The 16,472-nt window shown below is 27.6% G+C and overlaps 1 protein-coding gene across 2 annotated transcripts in view; it reads right to left on the reverse strand.

The window, feature by feature from the left end:
• LOC107450080 (cardioacceleratory peptide receptor-like) overlaps nucleotides 1-12,888 on the reverse strand; it is a 73,678-nt gene extending 60,790 nt beyond the window's left edge. For both annotated transcript variants that reach the window (XM_016065790.3, XM_016065789.3), the window contains exon 1: nucleotides 12,276-12,888. In XM_016065790.3, the coding sequence (XP_015921276.1) occupies nucleotides 12,276-12,401 (126 nt within the window). In that variant the 5' untranslated portion in view covers nucleotides 12,402-12,888. The remainder of the gene's footprint in view (nucleotides 1-12,275) is intronic.
• Nucleotides 12,889-16,472: the final 3,584 nt, after the last annotated feature.

The raw sequence follows: 16,472 nt of genomic DNA on the forward strand, positions 1-16,472 counted from the left end.
ATAAGTTATTTTATTGAAAAGAATAAAACTATTACATGGGGCTTATTAAATTAAAAGGTGTAATTGAAAATACTGTTCAAATTTTAATTATGAATTATGGTTTAGATCATCTATAGCCTTGCCAATTTTCTTAGGTTTGAGAGATGTCAATTGTTTTTTGGGTGAATGACGATTTTTTTTAAAAATACTTGTTATACAGAGTGGTCTGTGATAGTCGCCCTACCTATATAATTCTAGAAACCTTGTTAACAGTGAAATAAAAAAAGCATGCACATTATAAAAGCCATATGACAAATTGAATTATTCTAACCAAATAATGACTAATAATAATAGTTACAAATACAAAATAATCCACAAAGATATAACACTGCTAAAATTTATTTTTCATATTTATTAAATACAGTATTTTATACTATACATTTAATAAAAATAATGTAATTAAAATATTTTATACGAAAATAATTGTTTAATTCAAGGATAAATGAAAACACTATTGATCTCAAACGAATAACTACTATGGAAATCAGGACAGAAAACAACAGAACTTGTTGATTGCCAGAAGAAGCAAGTCAGATGGCAATTACCACAGGCCAGCAAAATTTGAGTTTTTAAAATACTATTTCAATGATTTTATTTCAGTGAGCTTATTTCAAAAATGTTAGCTATTGGTATCAAAATTGCACTTTTTATGCATAAAACATTAATAGCATCTACATCAATTAGTCCTATCGGCTTTGGGTTAATTTGAATCAATTCAGCTTAGTAAAATACAATTGAAGCAATTTGTCTAGATAGAGGCATTTTAGTTTCTCTTTTCGAATAAAAGTGATTATGAACTAAAATCTGTTGAATCAGAACAAAAAGAAATATGCACATGTTTTTACTTAGCCTGTTTTGATTTATTTGCTACACAAACTAGCCTAAATACTCAAGTTGGAGACACTAGTAATGACTTATGGCGTCAAATATNTTTAAAATCTAAGATAAGTTATTTTATTGAAAAGAATAAAACTATTACATGGGGCTTATTAAATTAAAAGGTGTAATTGAAAATACTGTTCAAATTTTAATTATGAATTATGGTTTAGATCATCTATAGCCTTGCCAATTTTCTTAGGTTTGAGAGATGTCAATTGTTTTTTGGGTGAATGACGATTTTTTTTAAAAATACTTGTTATACAGAGTGGTCTGTGATAGTCGCCCTACCTATATAATTCTAGAAACCTTGTTAACAGTGAAATAAAAAAAGCATGCACATTATAAAAGCCATATGACAAATTGAATTATTCTAACCAAATAATGACTAATAATAATAGTTACAAATACAAAATAATCCACAAAGATATAACACCGCTAAAATTTATTTTTTATATTTATTAAATACAGTATTTTATACTATACATTTAACAAAAGTAATGTAATTAAACAATTATTTTCGTATAAAATATTTTAATCCAAGGATAAATAAGAGCACTATTAATCTCAAACGAATAACTACTAAGGAAATCAGGACTAAAAACAACAAAACTTGTTGATTGCCAGAAGAAACAAGTCAGAAGGCAATTACCACAGGCCAGAAAAATTTGAGTTTTCGAAAAATTATTTCATTGATTTTTGTATTATTTTGTGAGCTTATTTCAAAAACGATAGCTATTGGTATCAAAATTGCACTTTTTAAGCATAAAACATTAATAGCATCTACATCAACTAGTCCTATCGGTTTTGGGTTACTTTGAATCAATTCAGCTTAGTAAAATACATTTGAAACAATTTCTCATTTGTCTAGATAGAGCCATTTTAGTTTCACTTCTCGAATAAAAATGATTATGAACTGAAATTGATTATGAACTATTGAAACAAAACAAAAAGAAATATGCACATATTTTTACTTAACCTGCTTTGATTCATTTGCTACACAAACTAGCCTAAATACCTCAAGATAGAGGCACTAGTAAGGACTTATGGCATCAAATATTCTTCTTTTTCTTTAGATTTTAGTAGAAAGAAATTACAGCTACGGAAATCAAACTTCTAAATTTGTAAGATAAAAAATGGTACTTGATAAAATTATTTCTTGATTTTTCCTGAAAAAAGCTTCCCAAAATTTTCAGAATAGATATTGTTTTCTAATCACTTTTTTAGTTTTTGATTTGCACTGTTAGAAACATTAACAAACTTCACCAGCTAACCGAATTGATGTGAATGTTTTTCATTCCTCCCTCCTTACTAGTGATTTGCTGGTGATAGATTTCGATAGTGTTTCTGTTTTTTTCCTCCTATAAATCTTAATCTGTCGCAACTTATGTGAATACTTTGGCAACGATTCTACGCAATACATTAAGATTGGGCATTATAAAACTCATTTTATAAAAATCGTAAATTAACTGTAGTAGAATTATCTCATTAAATGAACAGGTATAAATATTAAAATGCATAAAATTAATTTTTTATCAATAATTGTTTTGAAATCCTTATCAAACTTATTTTATTATATAGGAAATATATCCTTTTGTAAGTTAAATATTTCAATAAAAAAACGAAAATGAAATTGAATTTTCATATTTATCGAATTGATATTTAATAAATTTACTATGTTTTTTTTTAAAAAAATTCTACGCATAGATAAATTTTCAAAAAATAAACGAACCGTTAAAACTTACTTTAAAAGCGTATGAGAAAATAATAGTAAAAAATAAATTATAATAAGCTTTCAGTCTTTCAGCTCAATTAAATTATCAAATATCATTCATCTTTATTATTTTTCACAAATATTTTATCGTTAAAATACAAGACAGAGTGAAGAATTCGATAAAATGTTGGTAAGATACGGCCACTGTAATTTGGTTATGAAATGTCAAGGATCTCTTAAACACGGAGTAGCTATTATGAGTGATTAAATTGAAGTATAATTTTTCAGCACTTTTGAATCTTTAAGATCGGCGTTTCGAATAAAAAAACTTTTATCATGCATGAATTATCTTGAATTTGAACGCTGTTGAAATTTAATGCTCCATCGAATCTTCGAATGAAGATAGCTTTTCCAAAAGATACTTCGTATTTTGTAAAATGTAAGGAATAATGGTTCTTTTTACTATAATAGAAATAAAAGGAAATAAACCCTGGATTTATATGTAATTGACATATATTTCTAATTTAAAGTAATTCATAAGTTTCATTTTTCAAGTTTTAATTCACAATGGAACACAATAACTATACTTAAGAATACTGTTTTAGATTACATTCTTTTAAGCATTGTTTTATTCACTAGCTACCAACAAAAGTTCTTTTTTATTGAATAGGATAATAAGGTTTAAAGTTGCAAAGTAAGGAATTATAAGGATTAATTTTTGTTACATAGTATTCATGTTTTATCATCTTTGACACAGAATTTTTATGAAACATTTATGACGCTAACACAAGTGGCATTGCCGCACCAAGGAAATGACACTGACTAAAATTAAAATCGTTTGCCAAAAATCCTGTACCTTCGATAACATTTTGAAGTCAATGTAGGTGACTCCTAAGAACGACCAGCCTCTATTAACGACCATTTTACTGTGGAACAAAGCGTAGTAGCTTCCGAGAAATTTCGCTGTAATATATTTTTGCTTTTAAATAGAGCATCAGAAAAAATACAATGCATATAAAATCAATATGTCAGAAAAAATATAAAGGACACTGGTGTCCGATCTGCGTCAAAATATTAAGGAATACACATTTTAGTCCTAAGATCACTTAATTGATCACCCAAGGTCATCAAGGATCATCAAACGAGTGATCATAGTTGTTATAGTATTGTAAACCTGACAGATTCTTCCTCTTTCAGACGAAGATTTTTCCCAAACATTTAAAATGCAGCAGAATATCTGCCACGACTTTTGATTTAAAAAATGAACTTGGCAATCACAGAGTATAAATTGTAGAAAGATATATGCAAGTCAAAAAAGCATTCAGTAATAATACCAAACTTGCGTCCTTGTCATTTTTGTCAAACTCAGGCAGAGGATCTTTTTGGAGGATCAACTTTCCAGTTAAATCGTTATGTTACTGTGAAAGCTCGACAGCCGTTATGGTGGATATTGGCCAACAGATCGGTCAATAATCTTATTTTTTCCATTAAAGTGCAAAATTACCAGTTTTATATATTTTACTTGGGTAATGTGCAAAAAAGCAGCTTCCTTATCGTTAAAGTTTCTCTCATTTTCTTCATTCTTATTTAGTTTTCAATTGATTGTAATAATATTTTAAACTGTTTGATTTGCTGTACTTTTAGTTAGTTGAGAAATGATTAATATTATCAACTAATGAGTTGATTGTTTGATTGTACTAACTTGATTCTTTAAGTACCGAAAAATACACAACGCTCAGTTAATGTAACGTACATAAATATTGCTACTGTTCTAGTAAAGATATTACTTTCACTTTAACCAGACCTAACCAAATAGGTAATATGATGATCTTCTAAGTAATGTTCCGAACATGAAGAAAGAAACCTGAAGTTCGGAGCAAATTTTCATCAAAAGATAACAGAAAAGTTAAAAAAAATAGTTGCGTTTTGATATTGTGCAATTATTGGGGTAATTACCCTAATTGACAGTAATGCCAAGCAGCACCACGCTTTTATCAAGATAGAAATCTAAAATTTGGACCCCGCGTTCTTTCTGAAAAAAAAATAGAAAAACTAAAAATGAATTTTCTTAATTATGGGAGTAATTAGTCCAATTGATAGTAACCAGTTTTTACCAAAATTATTCTCAAATTTGAACCAGGTGTCTCTTATCAGGCATAAGGAAAACTGAAAAGAACATTTGGATAATTTTAAACTGTAAGGATAATTTATAATGGTGAGGGTTATTACGGAGTTATTAGATTGACTGACAGTGATGCTAAAAAGTACATGCATACTGAAATAAAGTTTTAAATTTTTTTGGGGATGAAATTTTTAGGAAATTTTTTCTTTCATTTTTAGTGCTTTTGATAGACGCCAATTTGCCCAATTGAAAGCGATGCTAAGCCACAAAGATAGAGATTTCCCATTTCAACCATGCTTTCTTTATTAAACAGGGGGATTACTAAAATGGTTTCATTTGGATATTTCGTATCATTTATCAGTTTGTGTTAAGAAAATTATTTACTTCAACCGTCCTTTCACACAAAATATATTAAAAGTTCCTCAAATGGCTAGTCAGACTATAAAAAGGTCCGAATCAAATTATAGTATAAAGTACCGGCACTTTGGGTGCATCATCCGAAAAATCCATCTTTACCAAAAATATTATACCGTAATTTTTACAGTGATGTTAATTTATTAGAGTAATTCAATGATTTTATGGTAATTATTACCGTAAAAAATGCGGTATGTCGATTTTTAAAAAAAAAGCAAATTATTGCTTAAGATGTACGATAAAAACCCTTTACATGCATTATAATTTCTTGCCTATCATCCTAGTTTTTTTACCAGTTTTTGAAGGCTTCAACCAGTTTTCAGCTCTAGCAAACTATTAAACCAGTTGTCAGCCATTAAGCCACTTGTCAACCAGTTTTTAACGCTTGTCAGATCCTAACCATAATTAATATTCACTTTATACAGGTGTAAATTAGCTTAGAATGCATGTTGCCAGAAAAGAAAAATTCTGACATATGTTAGTACGTAGAATGTTAGAATTTTTATTCGGTAACATGTTCCAGTAAAAATGAATTTTGCCGTAAAAAATACCGGCTGAGAGCCGGTATTTTTTACGGCAAAATTGCCAGTTGGTTTGTCACCGAAGCCGAAGCCACCTGGCACCGATGATGCCAGTTGGTTTGTCACCGAAGTTCTCAAGTTTTAATTATAAGTGAATGTTTTTTACTTTGGCCCTTAACTGTAATTTCTACTTTCATTACCGCTAATTACATATTGAAAAATCAAATTATTGCTTAAGAAATACAGTAAAAACACCTTCACATTTCTTGTCTATCATTCTAGATCTTTTTTTTATCAGTTTTTCCAACCATTTTTTAACGCTTGTCAACCATCAAACCAGTTGTCAACCAGTTTTTAATGCTTATTAAATGTCAACCAAAATTAATATTTACGTTACTCAGGTATTAAATAGCCTGAAAAACAATATGTGGCCAGAAAAAAAATCACAAGCAATGTCAGAAAATTCAAAATATGCCTCGCATAAAAAACACAAAAATGACTGTAATTACCTTTGTCTAATTTAAAAGAAAATAAATAAAATGATGCGTAATGAATTGCTGACGCGCTTTCATATTTATCTTTTCTGAGAATTACCTATATTACAAAGCTTAAAGCGAATTGAATATTTGTTTATTGTTATAAACATGGAATGAATAGCTACAGAAATTCAAACTGATTTAACCATTGTTGCGTCTATGATGAAACGTGAACACTAAACTTTTTACTCTCATTTAGCAGAACAGGTGGATCTCAAATGACAATGAATAACAATTGACCATAAACTGTTTGCGAAACAAGCATGCAAAATTTTATTCGAAATAAAAATGTTATATGAGCATGATATATCCATTAAAATAATTAATTTTTGTTTTTTCCTTCGTTTAATAGTGCGACAAAACGATCACATAACAAAACGGAATATTTTCATGTCATACTTTTTAAGGTTTTAATATTTAATTTCCGTGATGATCATCTCATAAGCGAAAAATTACTTGCATGGATGGAAAATATTTTTTAACACATTTAAATCTCATATTTATTTTCGTTGCTACACGGGGAAAAGATTCCGGCCAAATTTCCATACTGCATTTTAATGATATTTCTGGTAAAAGTAAACCATAATTCTGGTTAATAAATCCAAAGTATACAGTATTTAAACCTTTCCTTTGGTAATTTTTCCGTATGTAAACCGTTTACCGGAAATTTTGGTTTTCAAACTTCTAGTACTTATTACCACATATTTAGTGAAGAATACAAAATTGAAAAGTAAGTTTAATCAAATAAATGATTTTTACGCCATGCTCTAAGTACTCTAAGATATCACTATAAAACTACCAAATTTTACCATATTTACCTGATTTTAACACACAGTATAAAACTATATTTTAGAATTAATTTCAGCAAAATCATTCAGAACCACGGTAAGTTTTACCATATACTGGTAATTCTGAGCATACCTTCTTTTCTTAATGTACTGGCTGATCAAAATATGAGCAAAACAGGATATCATCATCTCATATATATGAAATTTTTAATTTATTTTCTGGTGATGATAATTTAATATACGTAAAAAGCATTATATTAACTTGATATATCACTTAAGATGTTTTTTTCCCTTTTTTTTCATTAATATTGCATTTCAATTTTCAAACATAAACAAAACAGAATATTACAATCTCATACGTTTAATATTTCTCTTGGATAATTATAGTTTCTCTCGGCTATTATCATTTCATATGCGGGAAAAAAAAGTTTTCTTGATATCATTTTTATCTTACTGAATTAATAGGTAGCTTCATCTAACGACGATTATGGTCGGATTAATTCATTTTTTAATAAGTTGCTATTAGTATTTTCAATCTGATTTACTTAAAGATTTTGAAAGGAATCTATGCTTGGAAATTATGAGTAAAAAGATATTGAGCACTGCAAACTCAAAATTTTCCAAACGTTACCTTGCTCTCAGGAGTAAAATTTAAGAGAAACACGGGTTTTACATACTAAGTGTCTAGTGATTTTTCTTTTTTTTTCCCATTTAAATTAAGTTTTCCATTTAAATAATACGTTCTCTCTTTCGTTTTTGTTATGCTTTTTCAACAGAATTTACTTTTATAAAATAAATTGTTTCTGTATAAGAGAATCAGATTTTCTTTTTAATTTTTCAAAATTAATAACTATTTGATCGGTATCATAGAATATTAATTTAAAATTAAATTTCTTGTAAGTTATCACTGAAGATATGATGATGACTTGATTAACATTAAATTAAAAATAATAAAATTAAAAACTAATATTATAAGGAATTTGAAATGAATAATCCCTAGCAACTAAAGAGCAAAAATATGATTGGCATATATTCATATATTTAAAAGTAACTATGCAAAATTTAAAAAAAAAGTCTTCAATGATACCAAACTCGACACTTTATCACACCCACTGGGGTTGGGGTGGGAGCAATTAAATAATTTAATGAATTTTTATCACAGATTTGAACTTTTCCGAAAAAAATATTCCAATTTGATAAGGCAGATTGTTGCATTTTGGTTCATAGGTGGCGCTAAAATTGCAAATTGAAGATGAAGTAAGAATTAATAAGAAAGAATATACGAAAAATGTATGTCAGTGGGCTAAAATTGAAATAGGCTAGCTTGTAATTAAGACAAACCTCTCAAATGACACCATACTTTACCCCTGCACGATACTAGGTTTCATCCTCTGTATATTTTTCAGTGCCAAACATTTAATTTAGACCTGCTCTAAAAAAATAACTCTCTTGATTTAACTATGAAAGTTGTTTGTTACCATAAGAAATATTCACGTCTATCTATTCAACAGAGTAAAGTAATATTATCATTTTGGGACATAGTGTAGATAGTGCTAAATTAGACTGGCTGTTTTAAAAAAAAATTATCTGAAAATTTTTTTAAGTGCCTTGCTGAAAATTAATGTAACGTGGCGCATATTTTTCCTCCCCAAGTTCTTGTATTTAATTCAAAACTTTTCGACAAATGGCACTGCAAATAGTGATCCTGAAAATCAAATGATAACAACAGGAAAAGTTCCACATAATTTTCAAAATATTTCGTTAATTGAAAACGCACTACTATACTTTCGGATTGTTCATCAATAGCCAAAATAAAACATTACAGCCAGAAGATGAATTTCGCAAGTTCAAAACTCAATGTTAAAAAGAGAGAGGGGAAGAGCGAGAGAGAAAGGATGAAAATTTCAATATACTGTAAAACTTCAGGATCAAATTACTGTAAAAATGACCGGCAATCGGGTGCCTGGACTTTATACCTAAAAATCGATTTTTACCGTAACATGCTGCGTAACAAAAAATCAGATACAATGTAACTTTTATAATAATAATTACCATAAAATTACTGAATAATTTTAAAATAAATATTACTATTAAAATAACAGTATATTTTACTGTGAAATGGATTTAACTAATGAGGCACTCAAAGTGTAAAATTTTTTACCGTAATTACAGCGCAGAAATTATAACCCGAATTATCGAAATTACAGCGTACACAAGGTAAATAAAAACTTATTTAAATAAATAAACGGAGACTCATTGAAAAAATTATGCATTAATAAAACTCTAAATCTATATTTTAAATTCATGTTTTATGTAAATTCCAGGTGCCATTGACTGCCCCCTAAAATATAGCAGTCTGACTGCCAGTAATAACACTATGGTGAAATATTATTCGTAGTTGTGGTTTCACTGATCTAAGAGTTCCTTTTCAAATTTATTTATACGTATAGTAATTTTTCCTTGAAAGTAATAACTATCTTTTTTTCAATTTCATATGAAAATAAGGGTAACAGATTTAAAGAACTTTAGTAGATAAATTAAAACTTTGTAACTGCAAATACCCTGCCTTTATTACTATTATATTTGCATTATTATATTAGGACGAATGGTCTCTGAGTTACCCAATCTCATAATTTCATCCAATTCCAATTTCAAAAATTTCTATTCAACAATTAAGTTCAAATTTTAGTCCTTTAATATAATATATTTTAAAATGACATAAAAATTCTCATACCTTAAAAATAAAAAAACACTTTCGACTAATATTTAATAAAGTAATAAAAAATAATATATTGTTAGTAAAAATAACTTTTTCAACTCATATTAATATAAAGTTTAAGTAATATGTTATAGTTTCGAAGTTGCAAGTACCTCGCTTTACCCGGTAAGACAATCTTTTTTTACTATTAGAATACAGTCGAATAGTTTGTGAATTATCGAAGTCTTAGTTATTGAATTTCAAAAAATCTTATCATTAAAATTTGGATCCTTAAATTCATTCAAATTTTGAATTCTATTATTTAAACATAGATGTATTACAACTTGCAATTGAAACTTTTTTAACTATTAATTATTAAAATAATAAAAAAAAAGAATTATAAAAAAATTGCATTAAAAAATATGATTAGATAAATGCGTATTATAATTGTGTTCAAAATACTTTCGGTTCTTTTGAAATGTTCTCAAGATATAGCGAATGACGTGAAAAATGAAAGTGAAATAAAGATATTCGACAGCTTTCTTGTCTAAATTATTAGGATCATTAGAATTAATATTGATTTCATTATTTAAGTATTTCGACGTTTCACTTAAATTGTTAAGAATAAATTTAAAGAATTTGTAATCAATTATATAACACATTTATCTAGAGTTAATTCTAAGTAAAACCATAATTTTCATAATTATTTTTTATTTTTTTAATTTAACATATGATATCACAATATTTAATCACCCATTTTTAAATGACGAAATGCAAAATTTAAAGAAGATTGGTCAAATATTTCTTGAGAAATGAAAATTAAAAATATGATTGTTTGGTTACTATCCAATATGTAAAAGAGAAACTAACTATGAGGGTCTCAAATTTATAATTGCTCTCCCTCTCCTGCATTAGTTATCAGACTATATTTTCTAACTTGCGTCTGCTCCTCTAAAGGATCTAAGTAAAGGACAAGAATCCAAATCAGTCAAAAAAAATTGTTTAATGGGAGGAACTGCATATTTTGTCTGATTTCATAACTTAATATACCGTCTCCTTTAGTTAAGAATCATACTTTATGTCCAGCACGCGAACAATTAAGATTGAGTCTTAATGAGTGCACGTCCGGTCATTATGCGAGAAAGTTTTTTAAATGGTATTTTTTTTTTTCGTAATGTGAATTTTTTCGTAAAATGAAAGTAGTTTTGCAAGAAGACGTTTGAACATGTTTCGATTGCAAAATAAAAAAAATTTCACAAAATTTCAGATATTACTATTAAAATTATAATTCTAATTAATTTTCTTAAGACATCACTTAATTATAAATAAAAATTTAAGGAATCAGCTATGCTTAAAAAGTATATATTAAATTAGGGTGCGTACGTCAAAAGAATAAAAACTTAATGATCCCATATATATTCAACAATTTAACTACGCTAAAATTAACACATAATAATTTTGCCGGTTTGCTATTCTAACTTCATACCAAAACTTTTTTTTTTAAATTCTTACCTAATTTTTTAAGTTGTTATAAAAATCAGTCAAATATTTCCTGTCAAAGTAATATTACAATTTAAATTATAAAAAATATATATCTAATTATTGTAAATTATAAGAGTAAATAATTATTATACATTATAAAAATATATAATTATTATAAATTATAAAAAATATTGCTTTAATATCAAATGGTTATTTTTTATTCATATTTTTATTTGCAATCATTTATTGAGCACAGTTTTACACAAATGTTACCATAAATGTAAATATGACGTATTAGAAAGTAAATATATCTTATTTATCATTTCATAATCATTGCAGAGTGTTAACTTAATATTTTTATCATAAAATGGTTTCATTAGGTAATATCATATGATGACTTTATAATGTAATAAAGGAACACAGTTTGAAGCTTTTAATTTTAAAGAATTATCAAATTCGATAACATAATAATAACTGAGAATAATATTAAAAAGTTATGATAGATAAACATAACTGCTAGATATTGTTAAATAAGGAATAAATAAATAATTTACAGGTAAATACATTTACAGTCTTCATTAATGGTATTCTGATATTTCCCAAATATATCAAGAACTTTATCTTATATCAATGTTGAAATCATGTGGTTTTTCCATCTAACAAAATGGTAAAGCGAAAAGTATCCTTTTTTATGATAGAGTTAAACATATTTTCGGAACAGTATAAACTAATATTTAGAATCAAATCTAGAAATCTAAAATTATTGAAATTTACCCTAATTTAAAAAAAAAATTAAGAATTTCAAATAATATTTAACGACTCAAATTTACATTCATAAATTTATATATTAACTATTTCTGTGAAGAAATATGTCATATGTTCCGATTACATTATTGCATCATTAATCAGAAATCTCTCAGGATTAAGTAAAACTGGCAACAAACACGAATCAAAATGTTCGAATATATTTTAAAACATATACCTGCTGTAGATAAATTACTAATTTAAAAACAGTTTTACGATTACACAAATATTCTTTTAATTTTACTGTAAAACTTTCATTATATGGAAAAAATAAATCTTACCTGATAAAAATAATAAAACTGATATCCATCATCATAAACAGTATCGTTTGCTGATGAAAAATTAAAATCTCCAGTTGTGTTGTCTGTACTGGTGTATTCGAACGTAGCATCAAGAAAGTTATCCATGGCTTTTCGATATGTAATAAAATATATTCAAATACTCAAATGTCTCTTGTAATAATTCATCATATTATTTATTGCATTACTGTTATTGCATTGTTTATTGTATTTCGACATATTGTTTATTACATCTTAAACATATTATTTTCAAAAACATTTAAGTTTTTGTTATGTCAGTTTGAATTCTGATTGTCCACATATTTATAAAAACCAGTTTTTCCTTGAATAGAAAAGTAATATTCATCAGGTGAAGCAAAGTTATGCGATTATTTGCTTTTCTAGATATTTGCCTATATTTTAATAGGGCAATTTATAAAACTGTTGAATTTAAGATGATATAAAATAATCTTATAAATATATAGAAATGAATTTTGACACAATTTTTCGGAAGTTTTGTGATTTACAATCACACATCAGAATTCAGAAAGAGTTTTCGAACGGAACTGGGCAAACCAGCGGATTCCCCGGTGCTTTTGAAGAAGATGGTGTTGTAGTCATAGTAACCACGACTGTTGTAATCCTCCGAAGGCTTTCGGATTCGCTACTTTGGAAACGCCTTTCCATGACGTAAATATCGTCATAGTTGTTTTGTTTTCACTCTCGAGTGTATTTCAAACTTTCTTTTTGTCTCTTTTTTTCACAGATGCTAGAGTAGTTTTTCCCTTTCAATGATGCATTTGTTTTTCTACCTCTAAGCGCCCGGAAGCCGGCTGCAATCCAGAAACATATTTTAGGGTTCTCCGAGAACTTAGCAGAGGAAACAAGCGGGAATGAACCCATTTATGTCATTGTGGAACAAAAAGGCTGCTTGTAAAGTTGACGATCTCCAGACTATTTAATAAGTTTATATTTATATTTTTTTATGTTTGGGTTTTGCAAGATAAATATATATTCACTTGGTGTTAAAATAATATACATTCAAAAAAATTGCAGAAGACAATGTATGTTTTCTCAAGCTGCTTTACTTATTTTAAACTAGTTTAGGAAATATTTCAATAATATGTTAATTTTTTCAATTCTTGAGAGTTATAGTTGTAAAACAAATAGGGGTTTGAGCCCTAAATTGTTTTAAAATCTTATGTTTACTTGAAATGCATATTTCAGCAAAAAAACAGTAGTTCTAGAAAATTATGTATCGTATAATAACGATTATGTATTGCAAGTAAACACAACAATTAGCTAATTAAAAAAATTAAAGCTTCCACTTACAATTTTGAAATATATTGGTTTGCTTATATTTAATAAATTCAACAATTATAATAATCAGAATTAATATATTCGTTTCGAAAAATACGTTTTAATCAACTTTAACAAAATAAACTTAGCTTATTTATGCATTGTAAATTTTAATGAAGAAATATTGTTTGCGGTCATAAAACAAATACATTTTTTCGTGAATCCTTTCGAACAAGAGGCTGGAAATCGGCAACCATATGTAGTCTCATCTTTCAACGTTTTGGGATGCACATTTCAGAAGATGTGCATATCTTTAATTTTTTTACAGCTGCCCTTCAAATAATTTGCACTTATTGCTATAAGGTCACTTGTTCACAAATGACGGGACGAATTCCACTCGCCAGTTCTCTTGAGATTTGTTACTCGTTGGTTACAAAGTTAAACTCTTTGAAATAATGGAGTGAACATTTTCATCATATTTCTATGCGGGTCGGCAAGATAAGCATCAGATTCACTCCTCTTTCGAATGAGTTTTTTCTTGCTTTATTAACAGCAGAAAGCCTTACATGTAATAACTATAGAAGTTTTTTTTTATTAAGCTGACAGTGTATGTCCAATGATTTCTGAAACAGAAGAGTACGTTTCCTTTAAAATGGGTTTCAAAAGTATCTTAGAAAGTTCAAGAAAACTGATTTTCCCACCTACTTTGAATCACAATTAATCCTGACATATTCCTGAGAAATTTTACAGCTAAAATTATGTTTCTAGAAATCTTGCTTTTGCTAACAAGAACTGCTAAGGGCTCTAATTTCTTTTATTATAAAAATACGGGTAATTTTCTTCTGGTTAGGTTTCTCTTGAGCGCTCTGCAATAGATGCATTTTTCAGATCAGATGCAGATCAGATGCCTCCTTAAAACAACTTTATCATCTTAATAATAATCAGACAACTATAGATAGATTTTCTTTTTTGTCCACTTTTAAGCTGCTATAGTCCCAACCGAGATTTCATAAATTTTCTCATCTTATCATAAGTATTTCCTTCCAAGTTTATTTATTTTTACTACATATTCTCGTGATTTTATCTCCCATTCTTTTTTTATTTTTTTTGTAACATAATTTCTAATTTCTTATAAAGAAAGTTGTAAGCATCATGGATAGCTTTAAAGTCAGATTTGTTCAACACTTCGAGGCAACATTGCCTTATGAATTGTTCAGCTTACACAAAAATAAAGAAAAAGCACTCCTGATATCAGCTATTGGGAAAATCAATTTTGTCTTTTGATTTAATCTTCGTTAATAACTGCTGTTGATTGCAAGTATATGCGTTGAGCTCAACCACTGAGTGTTTTTTTATATATATTTTTTTTTATTTAAACGATTGAAACTCCTCATGCAAGACAAAGTATAGCATGAGTTTTTTCCATTTACTTCTTGCAGAAGTAAATAGAAAACAAAAAATTAAATTGAAAAATTTACATTACAAACAAAATTGCACAAGGGAAGAGGGCTTTCGATACTTTTGATCAGTTCTGAAAAAACAGGCCAACAAATATAAAGACTCCTCAAATTAGTCTCCACTGAGTGTTTGGTGCAATAAACTTTAATTTCAATAGAAGAGAGAACCATGCCATGAACAAGTACAATTTATGTAAATGAAAACAAAATCATGGAAACATATACACATGATTGCTGATAAATTCACAAAATATATATAGCCCTAGGCAACTCTGTTAGATTAAATGAAATTTTTCATTTGAAACTTAAACAAATGAACCATTAGTGCTTCTACTATTCTCGACTTCTTAATTCAGCAGATCTAACTCAATCATCTGAACTGCACCAAAATTTTAAGGAGGGTTTGCTTGAGCCGACAGATTCTGCTGTCTTGAGGATTATGGAAATTTCTGCATGAAAAAGTACAGTTTTTCTGAAATTGTCAGATAATTTTTGTAAAATTGAATATTAATTTTCGTTTCGAAACTTTTGACTTCAAATTCTCCAAGTATAGTGCTAAAGGCATTAAAATAAGAGAGTTGACTGTTTGGCCGGGGGAAAAAGAATTAATGTTGTATGTGTCACTATCACAGGGCAAATAAAACCCATTCAATTGAACATGAAAAGAAGTAATTTTCACATTAATTAGAAACATTTTCAGCAATATAATATAAAAAGAACATTAAATTATAAAAGTTTGTGGAGCAATAGTTAGTAAATTGTGTGAAATGAGAGGCCTTATTAAATAGCGTATTTTGGATTACAAAAAAACAAGAATTGAACTAGAAAATATATAACGTACTTATATATTAGGTTTTTTTTTCTTTTTCTCTAAATTTTAATTTCAAATTCTTTCTATAGTTATACTAAGATATTTTTAGGTTATTATAATATACGCAGTAAAAGTTACCACGTTAAAATTCTTAACAGCTAATTAAATTAAATAAAACTTTTTTAGCGCGCATTTACAATATTTTGAAACATTAGATCAGTTGAATTGTCTAAATTTAATCCAATTCTTCAAGTATATCTATGCCCTTAAAGAAGAAAAGAAAACGGAATGAGTTGCCAGTATGGAAATAAAAATATTTTCTGAAAATTACTGGGAAATGACTGTCGTAATAAGTATCCAAAGTAATAAGTAATTATAATTCTTCTGTTATGAAACATAGTTAGAATACATCTGTCATTTGAATACACCGCTTGACTTTAAATATTTTATATTTTCCTTTTTGCTGGAAGGTTTTATGATTAAAGTTTTCGTAAATTATAGGACTTCGGAAAATTTACACTCAAATTATTTGTTACACTAAATGTCTTCTTAAAATAAAACTTAATTTTTTCTGGTAAAATATAAAATTGTATTTAAGAGTTGTAAGCAACATATATATATATATTTGCTTAT

This window comes from Parasteatoda tepidariorum, chromosome 1, assembly GCF_043381705.1.
Source record: "Parasteatoda tepidariorum isolate YZ-2023 chromosome 1, CAS_Ptep_4.0, whole genome shotgun sequence".
NCBI lineage: Eukaryota > Metazoa > Arthropoda > Arachnida > Araneae > Theridiidae > Parasteatoda > Parasteatoda tepidariorum.